The sequence below is a fragment of the Esox lucius genome, chromosome 1 (assembly GCF_011004845.1).
Source record: "Esox lucius isolate fEsoLuc1 chromosome 1, fEsoLuc1.pri, whole genome shotgun sequence".
NCBI lineage: Eukaryota > Metazoa > Chordata > Actinopteri > Esociformes > Esocidae > Esox > Esox lucius.
Window position 1 is genome coordinate 48,123 of NC_047569.1, and position 20,730 is coordinate 68,852.

At 38.9% G+C, this 20,730-nt stretch overlaps 1 protein-coding gene across 1 annotated transcript; it reads left to right on the forward strand.

Moving 5' to 3' along the window:
• The first annotated feature begins 15,587 nt into the window (after positions 1–15,587).
• gmnc (geminin coiled-coil domain containing) lies at positions 15,588–20,332 on the forward strand. The gene is made up of 5 exons (XM_010867812.3): positions 15,588–15,845; positions 16,639–16,813; positions 17,086–17,177; positions 17,947–18,063; positions 18,233–20,332. Exons 1-5 carry the CDS (start codon positions 15,843–15,845, stop codon positions 19,124–19,126), a joined length of 1,281 nt encoding a protein of 426 aa, XP_010866114.1. The 5' UTR covers positions 15,588–15,842; the 3' UTR covers positions 19,127–20,332.
• The last annotated feature ends 398 nt before the right edge of the window (positions 20,333–20,730 follow it).

Here is a 20,730-nt window from a genome sequence, read left to right on the forward strand (position 1 = left end):
CGTTCCATTAAAACTGTCCCTTAGTTCTATTAGTGATGTCACCGTTTGTTCTACTACGTGTTCACACTAACTAGCTAGAATTACTTTCAACCAGGGCGACATGGTTATTATCCAGTGTTGCAGACTAGCAGTTTTATCAAAAGCCATATCTAAAAAGAGTAGCTTTGTAGTTTACATAATCATTTTTAGCTTCATATGTCAATTATTACTGTAGCTTCTAAATCATATTACCCATATAAGCAGTACATCAATTCCAACAGCCACTGTTTGTTTAGCAAGAAGCAAGGAACAAATCAATTGAATGAACTGTCTTGATGAAACTGCAGTTTTTATATACAGTCTTCAATCCGTATTTAAAACCAGTTTCACAAGGATATCATGAGTAGAAAGCTATGGTTCAATCATGTATCAATATCACCATGTAGAATCACTACAAACAATATATGCTTCATGATGGCACGCCAATGTATTTTGTTGTATAATGTAACATTATTTAGCAGTACCAAAAGTCTGTCTGCAGGGATGATGTTTAGAAAACCTGCTGAGCGGGTGTTTCTGAAAGACATCCAATGGCTCTATCAATCAAGGATAACCGCAACTAAATGCAAATCTATATAGCGTGACTGGTATTCACTTCCCAAAATGAAACAAAACATGATTACATTCATTTATTGGATCATACTTGTCCTTCAATTCATACTGTGACATACCAATGGGTGTTTTTTGTTGTGCAGAAACCATTATATGCTACTGGCCATGGGTGAAGGAAATCTCATTGCCCCAGAAATCTCTCAGACATAATACACACCACCCATTTAGGGGAAGTGCCCCTTTAAAGCGCAACATCACTAAGTACAGGTTATTAGACTGTATTGTTACTCTAAAATTTATTTAACCCAAAACGAACCCACTGTTTACCTTTAATGGATCAAAGAACCAGTAACAACTCTGTATTATTTAATCAGTCACCCTTTTTTTACTGTAACTCAGTCTGTGTTTTTGTGACCTAGATTGTAGATAAGTGAAATACCTGTGTTCCAAATGAGGGAGAGAGGGCATCAAATCTCAGGCCTGCCATGCCAGGATGTGATGGATACTCAATGCCGTAAAAACATCTATGATTATTTCATAAAATTAGGTAAATTTAATGCATTTATTAGATTGCTAGAATGTTTGAGCAAAAATGACTCCTCACTGGCAAAAAGAGTGATCAGGCCTAGCCTTTATCATGTTAAAGGTGTATATTACAGTGATCTACAGCACAGAAATAAAATCCTGAAATCTACTGTCTTGGAGCAGACATGTTAACTATGTAGGGCCAGGCTTCATTTAGACAGGGAACAGTCCAAAAGGCCACTTAACAACAGGTTTCAGGCAGCCAGAGTGGCCCATTTGTTGCACAACAAATACTGCCCCTTGTCATTAGAGCTCTCTGCAGGGGGAAGGGGAAGTGGGGGAGCAGCAGAGAAAGGGCAGGCTGAGTAGACATCTGTGTCAGGGCCACAGGGTTAGACTCCCAGGTAGCCCACCTGTACAGGCACATTACCGGGCCCATTAAAGGGGACCAATTAACTGGCCAACTGGCTAAGGGCTGTGTGAGTCTTGTATAGTGGACGGTAATAGACATCTAGTTACATCATTATACTACAATCATTTTATTTAGATGAACGAGATTTGTTGCCAGAGTCACGTTTGGAGATAAATTCACTATAATTATTTTCCTGACATTTTTTCAACAAATATTCCAATTTAAAGAAATATCTTAATTCAAGGGATTGAACAAAAATGTTTTATTAAAGGTTTAGGAATTTCAACCATTTTCATACACAGTTCCCTTATTTCCCCTGTGTAATTGGACAAATTAACACAATCATAACTAAAATGTTGTCAAGAATCCTTTGCAAGGCAGTATTCCAACGACCCCGAACACACCTCCAAGACGACCACTGGCTTGCTAAAGAAGCTGAGGGTAAAGGTGATGGACTGGCCAAGCATGTCTCCAAACCTAAACACTATTGAGCATCTGTGGGGCATCCTCAATGGGAAGGTGGAGGAGTGCAAGGTCTCTAACATCCACCAACTTCGTGATATCTTCATGGAGGAGTGGAAGAGGACTCCAATGGCAACCTGTGAAGCTCTGGTGAACTCCATGCCAAAGAGGGTTAAGGCAGTGCTGGAAAATAATGTTGGCCACACAAAATATTGACACTTTGGGCCCAATTAGGACATTTTCACTTAGGAGTGTACTCACTTTTGTTGCACATTAATGGCTGTGTGTTGTGTTATTTTGAGGGGACAGCAAATTTACACTGTTATACAAGCTGTACACACTACTTCACATTGTAGCAAAGTGTCTCTTTCTTCCTGAGCTTGGTACGAAAGCAGGTTCTCATGCAGTATTTCCGTATTCTGAGCCCTCCATTCTTCCTTCATTTTTAACAAGATGCCCTGCTCCTGCTAATAAGAAGCATTCTGACACGATGAAGCTGCCACCACTGAATGGAAGTTGTTCATTGAGGCATTGGCAGTTTTTGCTTTAGAGATTGTGTTTGTTGAGGCATTTGCAGTACTTAGGTCCCTGCCACACAAAGCACTTTATATTTTGGCCAAAACTATACACAAACTATTTACTACTGGGTTACTCTCAAGCTTTCAGATGGTATGTTTTGAGAAACGGCTTCTTGCCACCCTACTGATACAGGTCAGTTTAATGAAAAGCCTTTGATATCGTTGACCATTAGTCCACTCCCAGCCACGGTACTCTGTAAGTGTAACTTTGTAGCTCATTCAAAGTGACTGTTGGCCTCTATGTTTTCTCTTTTCTTGGCAGTGCTTGCATGGTGAGATGCAGCTTGTAAAAACACCTGGACATAATTATGTATACTTTTGCATATCTATGCAATTGGTTTTATTTTCAGTATAATGTCTGTCGCTAGAGTGCCTCTAAAGGCGTTGGGGAGTGATGATTTCACTGATTACACAGCACTGTACTCGGTGGCCTCTGTTACCCTCACCCCCCTAAACCTCACTACCACATCTGGGTCACGGCACTAGTGTAACAGGTCCTACTCAGACTTTAACCCGGGTCCTCAGGATGGTAGTCGGGCATTTAGCAAGGAGGCTAAATCAAGTCAACACATTGAACTCATTGTTGTGTTCCTCAAACCATTCCTGAACCATTCCTCAAACCATTCCTGAACATCAATGAGCCTGAACCATTTTTGCTTTGTGCATTATCCTGCTGAAAGAGGCCAATGTCATCAGGGAATACCGTTGCTATGAAAGGGTGCGCATTGTCGGCAACAATGATTAAGTAGGTGGTCGGTGTCAAAGTAACATCCACATAACATCCACTTGCCATAAGTGTTGCAGGACCCAAGGTTTCCAAGCAAAACATTGCCCAAAACATCACACTGCCTCCACCGGCTTGCCTCCTTCCCATAGTGTATCCTGGTGCCATGTGTTCTCCAGGTAAGCAATGCAAATGCACCCAGCCATTCACATGATGTAAAAGGAAACGTGATTCATCAGACCAGGCCACCTCCTTCCATTGCTCCGTGGTCCAGTTCTGATGCTCACGTGGCCATTGCAGGCGCTTTAGGGGTCAGCATGGGCACCCTGACTGGTCTGTGGCTACACAGCCACATACGCAACAAACTGCAATGCACTATGTGTTCTGATATTTTTATATCAGTACCAACATTAACTTTTTCAGCAATTTGAGCTACAGCAGCTCGTCTGTTGGATTGAACCACATGGGCCAGCCTTCGCTCTCCATGTGCATCAATGAGCCTTGGCCGCTGGTTCACTACTTTCCTTCCTTGGACAACTTTTGATAGGTACTGGCCACTGCATACCAGGAACACCCCACAAGGGCTTTAGTTTTGGAGATGCTCTGACCCAGTCATCTAGCCATCACAATTTGGCCGACGTCAAAGTCGCACAGATCCTTATGCTTCCCCATTGTTCCTGCTTCTAACACATCAACTTTGAGAACAGAATGTTCACATTCTGCCGACTATATCCCACCCACTGGCAAGGTCCTTGATAGCAAGATTATCAGTGAGATTCACTTCACGTGTCAGTGGTCATAATGTTATGGCTGATCAGTGTAAGTACACACTGTCCAGAAACTTGATACAGTTCAGAAACTATCCTCTTCACACATACAAACCTCTGGTGTATCTTGATCGAAAATATGGATCATGTTACCTCGGAAAGTGTTGTCTTGAGCTATTGATGTCTGCAAGTTTACAGAACAATACAATCTAGCATCTTGAGTCATCTTATATAAGTCTCAAAAATGTATCGTACTGTAAACAAGCCCTAAGTGAGTACTCTGCCTGACAAAAATAACCAAATGAGAAAAGGAATTATTTAGACTGTGGTAGGAGCAATCCCAACATCAGCTGTTGCATTGCTGAGCCCATGCCCCTCGGGTTCCCTGGCTGGACTAGCTGCACATTTATTTCTGTTGGGCACAAAATAGACAAAAAACATAATGCATCCAACAACTTTGTGGAGTTTGAAGACTAGGAGTGTCTGAAAAAATATTAAACTTTTGACTAGATCATTTATACTGTAGATTAGTTTTGTGGTGCCCACTCTTCCTGCCACAGAAAAGATTAGGCAAAACAAAAACAGGTTTTTGCTGTCTGCACAGTACCTCCTACTTCCTGCAATAGTGAAAACAATAACAACCCACACAGGAGCACACTCCTGAAACGGGTATGACCAGAGCTTGATCCAGTTCAGAAGTGTGTGTGTGTCATCGTTAATATTCCATTGTTAGTTTGACAGTTAAAAAATTAGCAAGACAGTAATGCATTGCAGCCCAAGATATGTTGTTGAATCTCACAGCATTAAAGTACCAAGCTTTTGCACACCCGCAGATCGACTGTACCCGCAGATCAGGTGTGTCAGAGAAGAGGCCAAATAAAGTTGAACAAAAAATCCCCATACACTGTCCACATCACTTGCAATATCAAAACGTCACTATCGGGCAGAAACTTAATGTCTCCATATTTTGTCATTTAGATTTTTTTTCATAAATCAACGCTTTTGGTCACCCTTCACTTCTGTCTGTGGGTTTCACAAATATTTAAACAATGAAAAGTATTAAAAGGAGCTTGTAACTAAACCTCGTAACTCCATTGGACCCTCAAACTGTTGGCAAAACCTCCTAACTCCACCCCGCCTCCATCTTGAATGAAGATGTTCCGCGCACAACAGAGCTGAAACTAAACAGTAACTTCATCTGAGATGCGATCTTACTCGTAGTTTATGATGGACTAATTGTTTTTATATCTATGGATTATTAATTTATAATTTTTTTATTTATATGGGTGAAGTTCTGAATGGGATTATGTGTCTTCGGTATAACTTTGATTGTATATGTCTTTTTAGGGATTTGTTTATTCACTGGGCTTCGTTTTGTTTCGTTTGTTATTTAGGGATTGGTTATTTTTCCATAGTTTCTGAGATTCTAGGTTTCGTATTCTATGCTTGTTTTGGTTTAATTTGTGTTATTTGATCCATCTGCCCCTCATTTAGCACAGCTATTTATTCAGTGGCCATTCTTAGTTTGCTTTGAGGTATTGTTTGTCTGTTTGCCAACATACTGAGCCTTCATTAGAGTTTTCCTACAAAAACTCCATAGTACCTAGATTTTCCAGAGTAAAATATTTTAGCCGGCTTCTTCTCGACTTTGCTTAGCCTTTGTTATTTTCTATCTTAAAAATGTTTCATGTTACGGACTGTGTTTCTAGATTTTTGACTACGTCTCTTGTCTAGCCCTTACTGGAACCTTGTATTTGTTTTGGACTAAAAACGCTCTGCATTTGGAACTGCAACCCTGTCTCTGACTCTTCATAACAATATGGCAATGCATGTAATCAAACAAGGGTACACTACAACGGGGTAATTTCAGAACGTAGGTTTACTGAAAACCTAGAGTTTCAAAGAGCCAGTATAGCATTTCTCTGAATCATTTACTATGGCAACATACTCTGTGAAGCTATCCTGCTCACTAGCAGGTTTTATCCAACTAACCCTGAGTTTGTCCAACTCTTTTGTCCAAATCTGAATGTGTCAGACAGGGCATATCCTTTCTCAAAGAGCCATTTGAAGCACAAATACTCAGCAGAAATCTCGGTTGGAAGAGAGTGATCACACCCCACTTGGATGTTTTATGATTCCCAAATTATTATCTGTTTGAGCATTACCGTTTTTCTACACAATTTTCCATCAAATATGCTCAGTAGCTCGGACCCAATAAAACTTATATGGAAATAACCAACTGATAGAGCTTGAGGGACAGTTGCTCTACCATATTCATCCTTTGGCTATTTTTTCAATTGTTTACATTATTACTAGTATATAAATCTTTTTTCAGGCAAAAATGCTCAATAGCTCGGATCCAATTAAACGTACATAGAAATAACCAACTGATATAGCTTCAGGGACAGTTGCTCTACCATCAACATCCTTGAGTTTGGTTATTTTTCAAATTTGGACATTATTACTAGCTTATAAATCATTTTTCCATCAAAGATGGTTAATAGCTTGGACCCAATAACACTTAGATGGAAATAATCAACTGATGTAGCTTCAGGACTCTGGCAGGGCTGCCCTTTGTCACCGGTTCTGTTCGTAATTTTTATGGACAGAATTTCTAGGCGCAGCCAGGGGCCGGAGGGTGTCAGGTTTGGGGACCACACGATTTCGTCTCTGCTCTTTGCGGATGATGTTGTCGTGTTGGCCCCTTCAAGCCAGGACCTTCAGCATGCACTTGGACGGTTTGCAGCCGAGTGTGAAGCGGTGGGGATGAAAATCAGTACCTCCAAATCCGAGGCCATGGTCATCAGTCGGAAAAGGGTGGCTTGCCCACTTCAGGTTGGTGGAGAGTGCCTGCCTCAAGTGGAGTAGTTTAAGTATCTAGGGGTCCTGTTCACGAGTGAGGGAAGGATGGAACGGGAGATTGACAGACGGATCGGTGCAGCTTCTGCAGTAATGCGGTCGATGTATTGGTCTGTCGTGGTGAAGAAAGAGCTGAGCCGTAAGGCGAAGCTCTCGATTTACCGGTCAATCTACGTTCCTACTCTCACCTATGGTCATGAGCTTTGGGTCATGACCGAAAGGACAAGATCCCGGATACAGGCGGCCGAAATGAGCTTTCTCCGCAGGGTGGCTGGGCGATCCCTTAGAGATAGGGTGAGAAGCTCGGTCACCCGGGAGGAGCTCAGAGTAGAGCCGCTGCTCCTCCACATCGAGAGGGGTCAGCTGAGGTGGCTTGGGCATCTGTTTCGGATGCCTCCGGAACGCCTTCCTGGGAAGGTGTTCCGGTCCCGTCCCACCGGGAAGAGACCCCGGGGAAGACCTAGGACACGCTGGAGGGACTATGTCTCCCGGCTGGCCTGGGAACGCCTCGGTGTCCCCCCGGAAGAGCTGGAGGAAGTGTCTGGGGAGAGGGAAGTCTGGGCATCCCTGCTTAGACTGCTGCCCCCGCGACCCGGCCCCGGATTAAGCGGAAGATGATGCGATGCGATGCGATGTAGCTTCAGGGAGAGCTACTCTACCATGAACATCCTTTAGTTTTCCAATTTTCCAATACAGGGAATTATTAATGGTTTATAAAGCAATTTATCATCAAATATGCTCAATAGCTCAGACCCAATAAAAAGTATATGGAAACAATCAACTGAAAGAGCTTCAGGGACAGCTGATGTACCATCAATATCCTTTAGTTTGGCTATTTTTCAATTTTGGACACTTTTACTAGCTTATAATTTTAACATTTGAATAAAAATATTTTAAATTCCCTATTATAATACTATAATAGGATGTTCATGGTAGGGCAGTTGTCCCTGATGGCCTATTACAAAAGTTACCTTGGGTCTGAAGTATTGACCTTTAATTTAATAACAGGCAATAAAAGTATTTTTACCTTTACTTTTTGAATGATGCAAAACAACAACCATGTAAATGGTAGGGCACCGAATTCTGAGGTCTTCATAGTTGTTTTGATTGGTTTATGTTTATTTTGGTTGCAATTTTGGTTTCAATTGCTGTTTGTCAGTAAAAACTACATTCATTATGTACTTTTAACACGCTCCCTAACTGAGAATACATGGAGAATCCATATTAGACATGACTCTAATGTCGTCTTTTTAAAATTGAATGCAACAGAGAAAACAGGGAGTGTCGCTTGTTCACTATCGCCAGCAGATTCAGAATATGTCATTCCTCGTCATTCTGGCAGGTTTTGTTGATGAGGTATTGACGATCAATGTCCGAATCTTGAATATATAGCTAACTTCACCACAGTCCGGTTCCCACAGCAGTAAGAAGATCGTAAGAAGTACTAAAGTGGACCGGGATAAATTTGGTTTTACGTTCGATATTCAGAGTTTCCTTGTTAATAGCGCTCCCAAAAAAAATCGTACAAAGATGACAATGTTCTATATAGAATCGGGTGAAGGTAGAGAGCAAAGTACACCATTTGGTTCAGTGTTGCCAACTCCTCAGTAAGGAAAGTCGCTATTGACTGTCCTAAAAGTCACTAGAAGTCGCTAAATGACATCATTGCCTAATTTGCATAATATCCCATCAGCATCATGAATGGATTCTTTTTTAATTTTTTAACATACAAAACTCTTGTATGCGAATGCGCGATTCATTTTCAGTCTGGACGTGGAGGAGTTAACATCTCCTGCTCTGACTGCAGCTCGGAGGAACTGCTGTGCGAGGACTGGGCCGCCTGTGAGTGCTGCTCATTGAGAAGAGTAAGAACACGTTTCCAATAACACCACAGATTTGTCGCTAGTCGCTTTTTTGAAAAAAAGTCACTAAGGGGGTCTGAAAAGTTGCTAAATCTAGCTACAAAGTCGCTAAGTTGGCAACTCTGATTTGGTTTGTCTGTTTCATTCAAAAAAAGATTTTACGTTACATTCATGGAGGGCTATTACTCGGGTAAGGCTAAGGGACCGTCTTAAAAGTGTATTCATACAACTCTATTACATATGAGCTGCAAAACTACATTTCTTTTTTTTTTCTTTTTTATTGTTTAATTTTTTTAATTACTTTTGTGTATAAATTGTTTTCATTCTGTTGTGCAGAGGGGTAAAACCGGTTCCGTGGAGGGCCGAATGTCTGCAGGTTTTCACTCTCACCTTGTACTTGATTGATTAATTAGGTCACTAATTGGTTAGTTTCTACTCTCATCTGGTTATTTAGATCTGAACTGGGAACCAATTTATAGGAAAAAACTAAAACCTGCAGACACTCTGCCCTCCGTGGAACCAGTTAGACATTGCTGCTTTAGTGTATTCAGAATATGCTTGCACTGAAACCAGACATTTATTTAATTTCATCCATTTATTTGCCTAGTTGGAGCCATTGATCACAGCGCCTCTTGGATCTGCTTGCAATTATTATTTTGCTCCAGTGGTTATTGTAATATATTTATGGAATACAATTATGTTAACATTCCTCGCCTACAAATGATTTTCCTATTGCAGGTTTTGTTTATATTTCATTGTCACATTTGACCTAATAGTTATAAATGTGAAACTCCACTTAAACGTGGGTTTAAGCCCCGGTCATGACACTGTCGATTGTTGCCGGGGTGTCTGGTAGGGTGGTTCATATTGAACTGGTGTCACCCTGGGAGAGGTAATTGGCATAGAGGATCTTGCGTTCCAGCATTGTCTCTGGCGGGGCGGGCCGCTCTGGGCTGGCCATGCATACAAGGTAATGTGAGCAAGCGTTTCCTCCAATGTGTTGGCTCACATTGACTTCATAGTTTAGGGAGGTGGTGTAAAGAAGCAGACGAAGCTGATTAGACAGGTTTTGGAGGAAGCCTGTGGCAAACTACGACTCTCCTGACTCGGCAGGGACTGTTTTTGTGGTGGCACATGGTTGTACAGTGGGGTTGGGAAAAAAGGGTGTAAAATATAAAAATGTAAAAGAAAATATTATTAATAATAATAATAATAATATGTTAAACTCAGATCATCATTCTTATTAGCATATTGTTTACTATTTGTTCATTCAGATATTTGTCCAGTTACAAACTGTACTGCCTTTTAGTAAAAGTGGGTGACAAGAGTGGGAATGTTCAGTAATGATATTTATTGTCCGATTTCTAGCCAAAGATATATGTAGAGGCCTTGATGGATGGTAGGTGGAATCTGAGGACCCTTACTGTGGACATTACAATGTTTTTCAGTTTATCTCTGCAGTGGGCAGACACAGACCAAATCCAGATGTTTATGGATGTAAATGAGAATGGACTTTGTGATAGATGTATAGAGTCAAGTCAGAATTGAAAGTGAGGTTTTTAATAGCTGACTATCCAACTTTGTTTTCAGATTCCACAACTATTGTAATTTTGTCCTCTCACTTGAGATTATGGGAGATGATGGACCGTAGTTACTTTGTCAATTGTTGTAATTTAGCTGTAAGAAATTACCCTTCAATGTGAAGAGAAGTTGGTTCATTTTCTGATGTCAATATCCACCTTCACTAATTGGCCTGTTATTTTGACTGCAGTAGATGTACATACCTAATTCTCCAATTGCTTTTCTGTTCAATCAATATTGACATCAATATTGACATCAACACCATCGTTAAGTTTGCTGACGACACCACCATCCATAGGCCTGATCTCTGACAATGATGAGTCAGCCTATAGAGACAAAGTAAAGTCACCTACATTGTGGTGTCAAGATAAAAACCTCCAGCTCAATATCAGCAAAACGAAGGAGATGATTGTTGATCACAGGAAGCAGCGGCAGGGAGACCACGTCCCCATACACATCAGAGGGTCTGCAGTATAAAGAGTTCACAACACCAGGTTCCTCAGGGTCAACATCAGTGATGACTTGACCTGGTCTCATCACTCTAAAGTCATGGTGGAGGAGGTCAGGAAATGTCTCTTCTTCCAACGCCAATTAAGGAGATTTGGCATGGATTCCAGGATACTTACCAACTTCTACAGATGCACTATTGAGAGTGTCCTGACCGGCTGTGTCACTGCCTGGTATGGCAGCTGCACCACCCTCGACTGCAAAGCACTTCAGTGGGTGATTAAAACAGCAGACAGCATCAGGTCTGACCTGCCATCCCTGCCAGATCTCTACACAGAGAGGTGTAGGAGGAGGAGCAAACGGATCATTACAGATCCCAGCCACCCATGCCACAGACTGTTTACCAAGCTGCCATCAGGCAGAAGGTACAGGAGTGTTCAGTCCAAAACAAGCAGGGACAGCTTCTTTCCACAGGCTGGTCAACTCGGGAACCCCTCTTCCATTCCATCCATAGTCCATGCACACCTGTCACTTTATATCATGCACATCTGCCACTATATCATGCACACCTGTCACTTTTACATTGCACTATGGTTGTATAGTTGTATAGTAAGTATTATTGATGTGTGTTTTTGTATAGTGTTATTACTGATTGATTGTGTTATCTTATTTTTTAAAATTATAATTACTGTTACATTTTAACTTTTAACTGCACTGTTGGGTCACAAGGAGCAGAGGTATAGCAGGGTAACATCCTTTCAATTGTAACAACAAAACAACAAAAGGAGAGGCAAACCGAGAACTAATGCACAACACAACTGGCACAAACAATGATCCACAACAGGAAGAGTAAAAAGGCTAACTTAAATAGTCCCCAATTAGAGTCAACGCGGGTGCCTAGAGGCACCTCAGCAGTCAGACTCTGACTGTGGTCCCCAGGCGCATAGAGATGCCTAGAGGCCCCCAGCCAGGACCTATCACATGCTCCACTCATCATCAAAATCTTTTGATGTGAAATAGAACAAGACCAAACATGGACATAAAGAACAACATTACAGTTAAGTTAATCACTTATTGTAAAAATGGTCACAGTTCAACATTTAAAATGTAGTTGTGTTATGTAAACATGGCACGAATATTGGAATACAAATGTAAAGTTGTACCATTGAGAGTAGAGGGAAAAGAACACACAACACTTGTTTGTAGATCTCTAGCTCATATGGATAGTGAAATGTTAAAAATAGATGTTTTAGAAAGATACATTTCTGTAAAATCATTGAGATTGAAAATGGAAAATATAAGGCGTGTACTGTTTACAAGGAAGGTAAGTGAAAAAAATGCAAGTGGTTTTAAATTTTCATGTAATCTGGATTGCAAGCTATTAAAAATAGTTAATGTGAATTAGGTAGAAGAGTTGTAATAATGCATGTAACTTTAAAATAAATTCAAGATTGTGAATTTGGAAAATATCAGAGGTGCAGTTTTCAGAGGAGAAGGAACACAATACACTTGTTTTTAGATCTCTAACTCATATGGATAGTGAGCTAATTAAAAAATAGTGGTTTCGAAAGATAAAATCCTGTAAATTCACCGAAACTGAAAATGGTCAATCTAAGGGGCGTACTCTTGACAACGAAGGTCAGTAAACAAAAGGGAAAAGGACACACCACACTTGTTTGTAGATATCTAGCTCATATGGATAGTGAGCTGTTGAAAACAGATGTTAAGAAAGATTACTGAGATTGAAAATATTGAAAATATAAGGCGTGTACAGTGAACAAAATGCAAGTGGTTTTAGGTAATAGGGTTGTAAAAATGCATGTAATTGTAAAATGAACTACAGATAATGAATTTGGAAAAAGCAAGAGGTTTACCTTTCAGAAGAGAGGTAAATAAATACAACACACTTGTTTGTAGATCTCTAACTCATATGGATAGTGAGCTATTAATTCCTGTAAATTCACTTTAATGGAAAATGGCAAATCTAACGAGCGTATTCTTGACAAGGAAGGTCAGTGAACCAATTCCAAGTGGTTTTAGAGGTCCATGTCATCTGTATTGTAAGCTATTAAAAAAAAATGTATTAGGTAATAGAGTTGTAATAATGCATGCATTTATAGAATGAAAAACAGATAATGAATATTGATAAAAAAGGTGTACCATTCAGAAGAGAGGTAACAGGAACAGATCACACTTGTATGTAGGTGTCTAACTCATATGGATATTTAGCTATTAAAAACGTATTGTATAGAAGCATCTATTCTGATATATAATCACTGAAATGTAAAAGGGCAAATCTAAAGGTTAGTGACCAACATACAAGTGGTTGTAGGTGTATATGTGACCTCTATAGGAATGTTTACCTATGATTTTCCTTTACAGGAGCAGGTATTATAATAAAATATATTTTTTTGTCACATTGAATCAGCGGTATTGCACTGATTCAATTGCACGATTTTTTGGAAAAAGGCATTGGTGATCAAACTCCGAATATCAAACATAAAACCAAATTTACCCAGGTCTAAAGTGGCATGTAACAGCGCTTGTTACTAATCGAATGTTCTGGACCACTTGTGAGTCCATCTTAAAATGATCAAAACTGTTTTGATATAGACCAATTTATTTATAGAAATTAAATAATAAGTGCGTGGATGTACATGTAATTGAATGCAGTTGGTCAACCGAGGGTATACAAACATGTATGTAAAGCAAGAAATAATTAAGAAAAGGTATTCACAATTAGCCGTTAACGAGTCTGAAACACCGATGTTGTACTGGTAGGCTACTGTCTTTGATGGATACCTGCTAGTGCCACTCTACTATACCACGTCAAGAAGAATATTGATTAATTTCAGCTCTGAAATTTCTTGCGTTCCATTTATATTCCAAACAATAAGAATAAATGTTTCCTTTTTTTAATGTCTTAAATGTTTTCTTTTATTCCTAGTTAACCAATCATGTGTTGATTTGTGTATTCTGTATTACTACCGGAGGAACTGATAATTTGATGTCACGTGATCGATTTCCGTGATTTTGATTGGCTGAAGTCCACTCCATTGGTTGGATTTAACAGTTCCGTCCACCCAAAATGTCACTACTTCTTCGAGTTTAACATTTTCCAAATGATGTCTAAGTAGTAGAATACATCAACTGCGATATTATATGATTCTGATAAGTATTCAAGCTGCATCGAAATGCAATAGCCTATCAAAACGTTATCGTGGCCTAATTCCATTACAAACCCCAAAGATGGCCAAATTCCATTACAAACGGCTGTGACCCTGCAATTGTGATGCACGTTACAATGAGCGACATAAGTGGGTAACCAAGTCCATCTTAAGGCTACGTGCACCGTCGTAAGTAACACGTTATCGCGAAACCGGGCCCAGATACCCCTATAGTCTAGAGTTGGTTTTCAGTATAATATTTCTGATTCAGGTGTAAAAAGAATTAAAGCACATTAGGTGGTTCTAGAATTACCGTCATTTTGTATTTTATATTTTAGCATTTTCTGACTAAAATGTATTAAAAAAACGAGACGATGAGAAATATGCAAAACATATCATTATCCTATGCTGTTAAAAACTCCACTAAATCCATTAATTTAATCCAACCCAGGGTTGTTTTACTAGTTGGCTTGTTTTTAAACATTTATTACCTGCATAGAAAGATAATGTAAACTAATAAAGCAAAATATAATGATTTCACTTAGAAGAAAACTATAATAATTCGTTACAGTGTCAAAAGAAAACCCCCAATTACTGACACTAATGACCACCCACATACTCACACCTAGTCTCCACCTCAAACGATCCATGAAGTGGTTTATAACTAAGTCAGCTGAAATATATGTGACGCCAGAGAGAACAACTACTTTCAACGATTAACTGAACTAATATTGATAAATCACGAGGTCATATGCTTAGAGCAAATTAAATATTGTTGTCGCTTTAGTTGCATGTAGTAGGCTTAGAATTATTCAAAATGTAACTGCATACAAATATTATCAGATGTGACGTTATTATTGATGATGAACATGAAACTATATTTTTTATATATAAAAAGCGTTGAGGAGTTTAGCCGTTTTGCAAAATGACAGTGATCAACACTTTTTGATGAACGATCAAGGAATGTCTCACTAAATGTTTTTATTCTGAAACTTGTAGCCTCCTTTATATTGCTCAATTGATTCAATTAAATGTTGCGTTAGAAATACATAAAATATCACACAACGTCAATCAATCAATCAATCAATCAAATGTATTTATAAAGCCCTTTTTACAACAGCAGTTGTCACAAAGTGCTTTACAGAGACACCCGTCCTTAAACCCCAAGGAGCAAACAACAGTGGTGTTGAATTTCAACGTCTTAGATTAAAATGAAAATAGTACGGTAACTTCTACATTGTCGTTGTTAAACACACACCACCTCATGTCTCATTCAAGACTACGTTAATGTGTCACCAAATTTTTTTTTCCTTGACTTAACCACCAGTTGAGTTGAGGTGGGGGGTATATGCATAACCATGACACACGTTTGGGTAAATTAATTCCCCATGTCTCTTAACTATCTATTTTCGGATTGAACATTAACTATTTTGCATCCAATGGACGGAGTCCTGCACACAGTTGATATAGAAGGATTTGTATCTGCCCATCATATCTTCTCATGGGCAGAATTACTCGATGATACTTGACTCACGCACGTAGCGATATAAAATACGTGTCAGTGTAGTAATCAGCGATATGCATAACTTACCTTGATTCATTATAATTGAATAAATCAGGCGTTGCAGCTGTTGGTCACCAAGATTTTTGACCGTCCAGTAACACGTCACAAGTTTGACAGCTTTTGATCATCAAATCAGATTGCTTGGAAAGTGGGAATACGGTTTACGCGTCACTGCTGCTGCAAAATTAAGATTAGTTGTAGCCTATTCCTACCTCCCCCAACCCACGCAGTAGCTCTCCTACAGGTTCGGAGCATTCCCGGAGCCGACACACGCAGCCTGCGCTGTGTGACCCCACCAGCACTATGGTAAGTGTCGTGGTGACATTACTTGAAGGGTAGAAGTATATAGCCTTTGTTGTAAACGTTTTTTTTTTATGTTTTGTTTTGTTAATGTTCGGCAGCGGGTGATGACAGTGATGCGCGTTTTACGCACAGTGTCCACACACAATTCGGTGCATTTTCAAACTTGGTTGGATTGGTTTTATCTTATCTCAATATATATCTCATCATCTATCTCTCTCTCTCTCTCTCTCTCTCTCTCTCTCTCTTTCTCTCTATATCTATATATATACATATATATATATATATATATATATATATATATATATATATATATATATATATATATATATATATATATATATATATATATATATATATATATATATACTTCTGTTTGTTTTCAAGTTATGTAAAACACAGTAACCTGTACACTTTGGTTGAGATGCTGAGATATGATGAGAGTCTGCTAAGCAATTGCGAATATCCACTGTTTGGGTAAGGCAGACGCAATAATGATAGCCTATGATACTGATTATTGTAATTCCTGAGGAACTCCCCATCTCAGATTATGACATGAAAAATCACAGATTGCTCGATTAATTAAAACACTACTGGTAGTTTAGTTATTTTTTGGATTTGAATGGAATTCACATACAGATAAAAATATGACCATTTTAAATATACAATTATATCCTATGGTATTGACATTTGAATGGTCAACCTTACACATCAGATCCATTTTATTTAATATTTTGTGATAAGCTATTACTTTCATTAACTATTAATTTGATATCCATGGTGTCTGTCTGGTTTACAGAGCACTGTCCTGACTTGCCAAGATCTGAGCTTTGTAGGGGGCCAAATCTACGACTGCCCTTACCCCTTCCAAACGTCAGCAGACAGTGTTGACGTTTCCACGGTGACTCTGGCCTCCTTTTTGGCTGCTGGTTCCCCGGACGACACAGTCTGCCAGCATGAGTCGACACAGAGGGGTAAGTCTGTTGAAGAGTATTGTTACTTTGGTTCTATATGCCAGATTTAGAACAACACTCCCTGTGGCTGGCACGTTTATGACTGGATATTTCCAAATTTGTATTTAAGAGAAATACTCATGTGACTGTATTATTTTCATTGCTTATATTCTTTTTTGTATTAACTGTTCAAATTATTTACTTTTTTTTGCATATCTTTCATAATCCTTTGCTGTTATTTTTATTATAGGCTTTTCCAATATGATCATATCCCTGTCTTGTCTCCCACTCAGAAATCAACCACTTGGATTTGGATTTTGGGACTTCTCCAACTGACCAGATCTGGACTGACCAATTGTCGCCACATTTGCAGAGAAACAAACAGGTATTTAGACTTATAAAACTGGGGTTTCTAGTATTTGGGTCTCAGATGCTAAATGTCTTTGGCAATTGCAAGCAATCTACCCCTAACTTGTTTGGTCTGTCAAAAGCAACTAAAAGAGTACCAAAAACAACTTTACAGCCACTCCCCTGTTCTCTTTGTGAACCAATGCTAGCTAGGTTTATTATGTCAACTGGGTTCTATTTTCATATTTCCAGTACAGATTTTTGCTGATAACTAATTCCTTGAATAGAATGAACTTATTAAAACTGAGTTGTGTGGCTGTTCCATATAGCTTCTCAAAATGTATGCACAAACTGTAATTGTCTCCAGATAAGTGTGTGTACTAAATGACTAAAATGTAAATGTAAAATGTAATCAAAATGGAGAGGGGAATTTCAATTAAATTCAAATAAGGAATGAAAGTAATGAAGATATACCTCATTTGTAGTATTGTAGTAAACTCTTGTGGTCAGTTGAAGTAATTTTTAAAGGTAACATAGATATTTCATTATAACAAACAATATTAGTTGTAATGCTTTAAACATTTCAAATTTTAAGTCTTTCAAATTTCGGAAGAGGGGACTTTTCTGTCCATAGGCTTATCTGCAACTTGCAAAAGAGAATGAGTTGGACTTCTCATTCCATTCTCATCCAGTGTTTCTCTGCCAGAATTGTATCTAGCAGCTGACCAATTATGCAATATTTCAGTTCTAGATTAACTGACTTTAGTAATGCAGATACATAAAATGTTTTCCTTTATTTTCCGAAGCTTCAAGATACATTGTTACAGAGAGAGGAGGAATTGGCAAGGTTGCACGAGGAAAATTTCAAACTCAAAGAATTCTTAAACTCCTCATTTGTAAAAACCTTGGATGAAAAAAGAAAGGTAATTTCTTTGTTATCAAAGTTTAACTGTAAATAAAAAAGCAGTTTATCTGTACATTTAACATTTATTCAAAATGTTAAAAAAATCACAAGTGTGGCCTATGGAGAAAATACATCATAGTTTACAAAGGTTTAGTTTCTCTCAAACAATTTCTTCACTGTATTCCTAGAGACTTCTCTCTGCTCAGAGCGGTGATTGGAGGAGGAAACGGAAGCGAAATTCTGAAATCCAGAATCTGCATGGTGTTGGAGAATTCTGGAACCTAAGTGCCAGTCAGCTGCTCCTTGGTTCTCAGGGTAAACGGACCTGCCGAAATGTATCTCTGGAATTCTGTTCAGAAGAGGAGCTAGCTAGCACCCCTCCTGTAGACTTGTGGATCCTGCAGACCTTGGGCCTGAAGGATGAGGACACCATTGATACATCATCCAATGAATACAACTTTAACTCCTCCATTAATTCCCTCACAGAATCCAGCTCCAGCACAGACTCCTCGGGTGACTGCCAAACTTCTGATCATAAAATTACAACTTATGACTCATGTTGTGATAGCCATGGACATGGCTGCAGTATAGGTCTTTCCAATAATTACTACTTGAACACGAACAGTGAATTCAGTGTCACTACAGTCTCTAATTTTACTGGAAATGTGCCATTTGTAAATTACAACCCTAGTATAGAAATCACCCCCAATTTCAAAGTCATCCCTTATGAACATCCACTACCTCAGTTGGTAAATCCCCTCTCATCAGCTGACCCAATACAGCCAGTCAAGCCCATATTAGACACCACACCTAACCTGTTGCAGGACAGGAGTCCCAAACTGCACCACACTCCCAGTTCACACTGCCACAGCACCTCTAATCCAATAGGGGCTGATGTGCCATCTCAATACCTTTCACTGTCTATGCCACGTAGCCCAAAAGAGCTGGCATTTAGCATGTCCTTAAACTCTTCCAGCAGCGTCAGACTCAAGACACACAGCTTCCCACAGGGCCAGGCCTTTGTCCGAAAGGACACCCAGGGAGGCTGGAACTTTACCTGGGTCCCCAAACAAGGCAATTGAGCCAAATGTAAACCTTAGCCATATACATGAAGATGGATGGATGGAATAAATACAATTAGATATGGAATATGTCGACCCTGCATAGTTACATATAAATAATATGGACATGTGAAGCCCTATGCTTTTTTAACTTAAAGGCAAGTGTACAACATCTCCAGTTTGAGTCATTAACTGTCACATTGCATAGGTTTAGAAGGCTTGAATTATGATTGAAAAGCATTAGCAGTAGTTAGCTATTAGCCTAACAGATGATGGATAACTTGTACTAACAGAGAAGATGACTGCCAGAGTCAAGTGCTCGTAATGCTGTATAACAATGTAAACCACAAAAAAACACTGTGATCCAATTCAAGGCTTACTGGTCCAGACCCCTAATCACACTGCCTATAGAGCCTGCAGCTTTTAGCACTTTGATCTGATCACCTGAACTGTAATAAAAACAACACAACTGTACAGTTGGTAAACATGTTGTCAAATATAGCCTGTGAAAGTTGATCTAAGTTCTAAGATATAATAATATTTTAATGAGAAAATATGTCAGACATACATACATGACAGAAGTCTATAATAACTAAAGGAAATGTGTTTATAATTGTAGATACATTATGAATCCTACTTTAATATGAGTTGTTATTAATTAGAGCAGTAGGCTGATTATGCAATATTCATGAAAAACACCTTATTCTGCTTATCTTATAATCAGCATATAGTGGTTATATCAGCCTTGCAACAGTGTATTTGATCTGTGCAAGTGCTAGCACCAGCAAAGCGAGTTGAATGAGTAGTCATTTTCAATTTAGGAACTTTACTAATATTTCCAACCACAGAATTAAATAGGTTTCCCAGAATTAATGTGGATGTGGTATTTTGATTGGCAATTGTTTGCCTTTATCAAAGTAAACTGATTTCAAATGTGCCAATGAAAACAAGTTACTGTAGTTAGGAAAATTGTTCTGCATTTAACCGTACTTATTAACTATTATACCTGTGATGTAAGTAAGAACTTTCTATGTTACTATATAACAGACAATTTTATGGCCAGATTAAATGGCCAGGAAAAACCGGCATCGATAATCATTGAATAGAACAAAAATGCACTAAGGCTCACAGTTTCCATCCTTTTTTGACACCATAAAAATCCACAATAATCTTTGCTATATCAGGCCTAGCCTTTTTTAAACATGTGTTTATTATCATAAATCCCTTTTACAGATAATTTAAACAGTGCTCAATTAAACCTGTCATAATGTGTGAGTAGTATTCAAGAAACTCCCTAGAATATCTTTATACAGTGCTGCTTGAAAGTATGTGAACCCTACAGAGATCCTTATTTTTGTATTAAATATAAAAATAACTCCTAAAATAAGTGGTTTATTAAAAAAAAGCTCTTAGCAGCAATAAATTAGCATAGCCAGTTCAGCCAGGAAACCTGAATGGTAATTGGGCAGCGACGCCTTCATCTGAAGTTGGATCGCTCCTGTCACAATATAAGATTTTATACCTGTCTGTTTAATTGTCAGTTTCCCCACTCAGTCTGATACAGTATGCTAATGGTTATACTAGCATGCATGTGCAAATCCAACCACCACATCTGCTGCCACCTG

Excerpts from the sequence above, each read along its gene's own strand:
- gmnc (XM_010867812.3), top strand. Across the intron at positions 16,814-17,085 it reads GCATGAGTCGACACAGAGGG|AAATCAACCACTTGGATTTG; the intron begins GTAAGTCTGTTG and ends TCTCCCACTCAG. Across the intron at positions 18,064-18,232 it reads CCTTGGATGAAAAAAGAAAG|AGACTTCTCTCTGCTCAGAG; the intron begins GTAATTTCTTTG and ends CTGTATTCCTAG.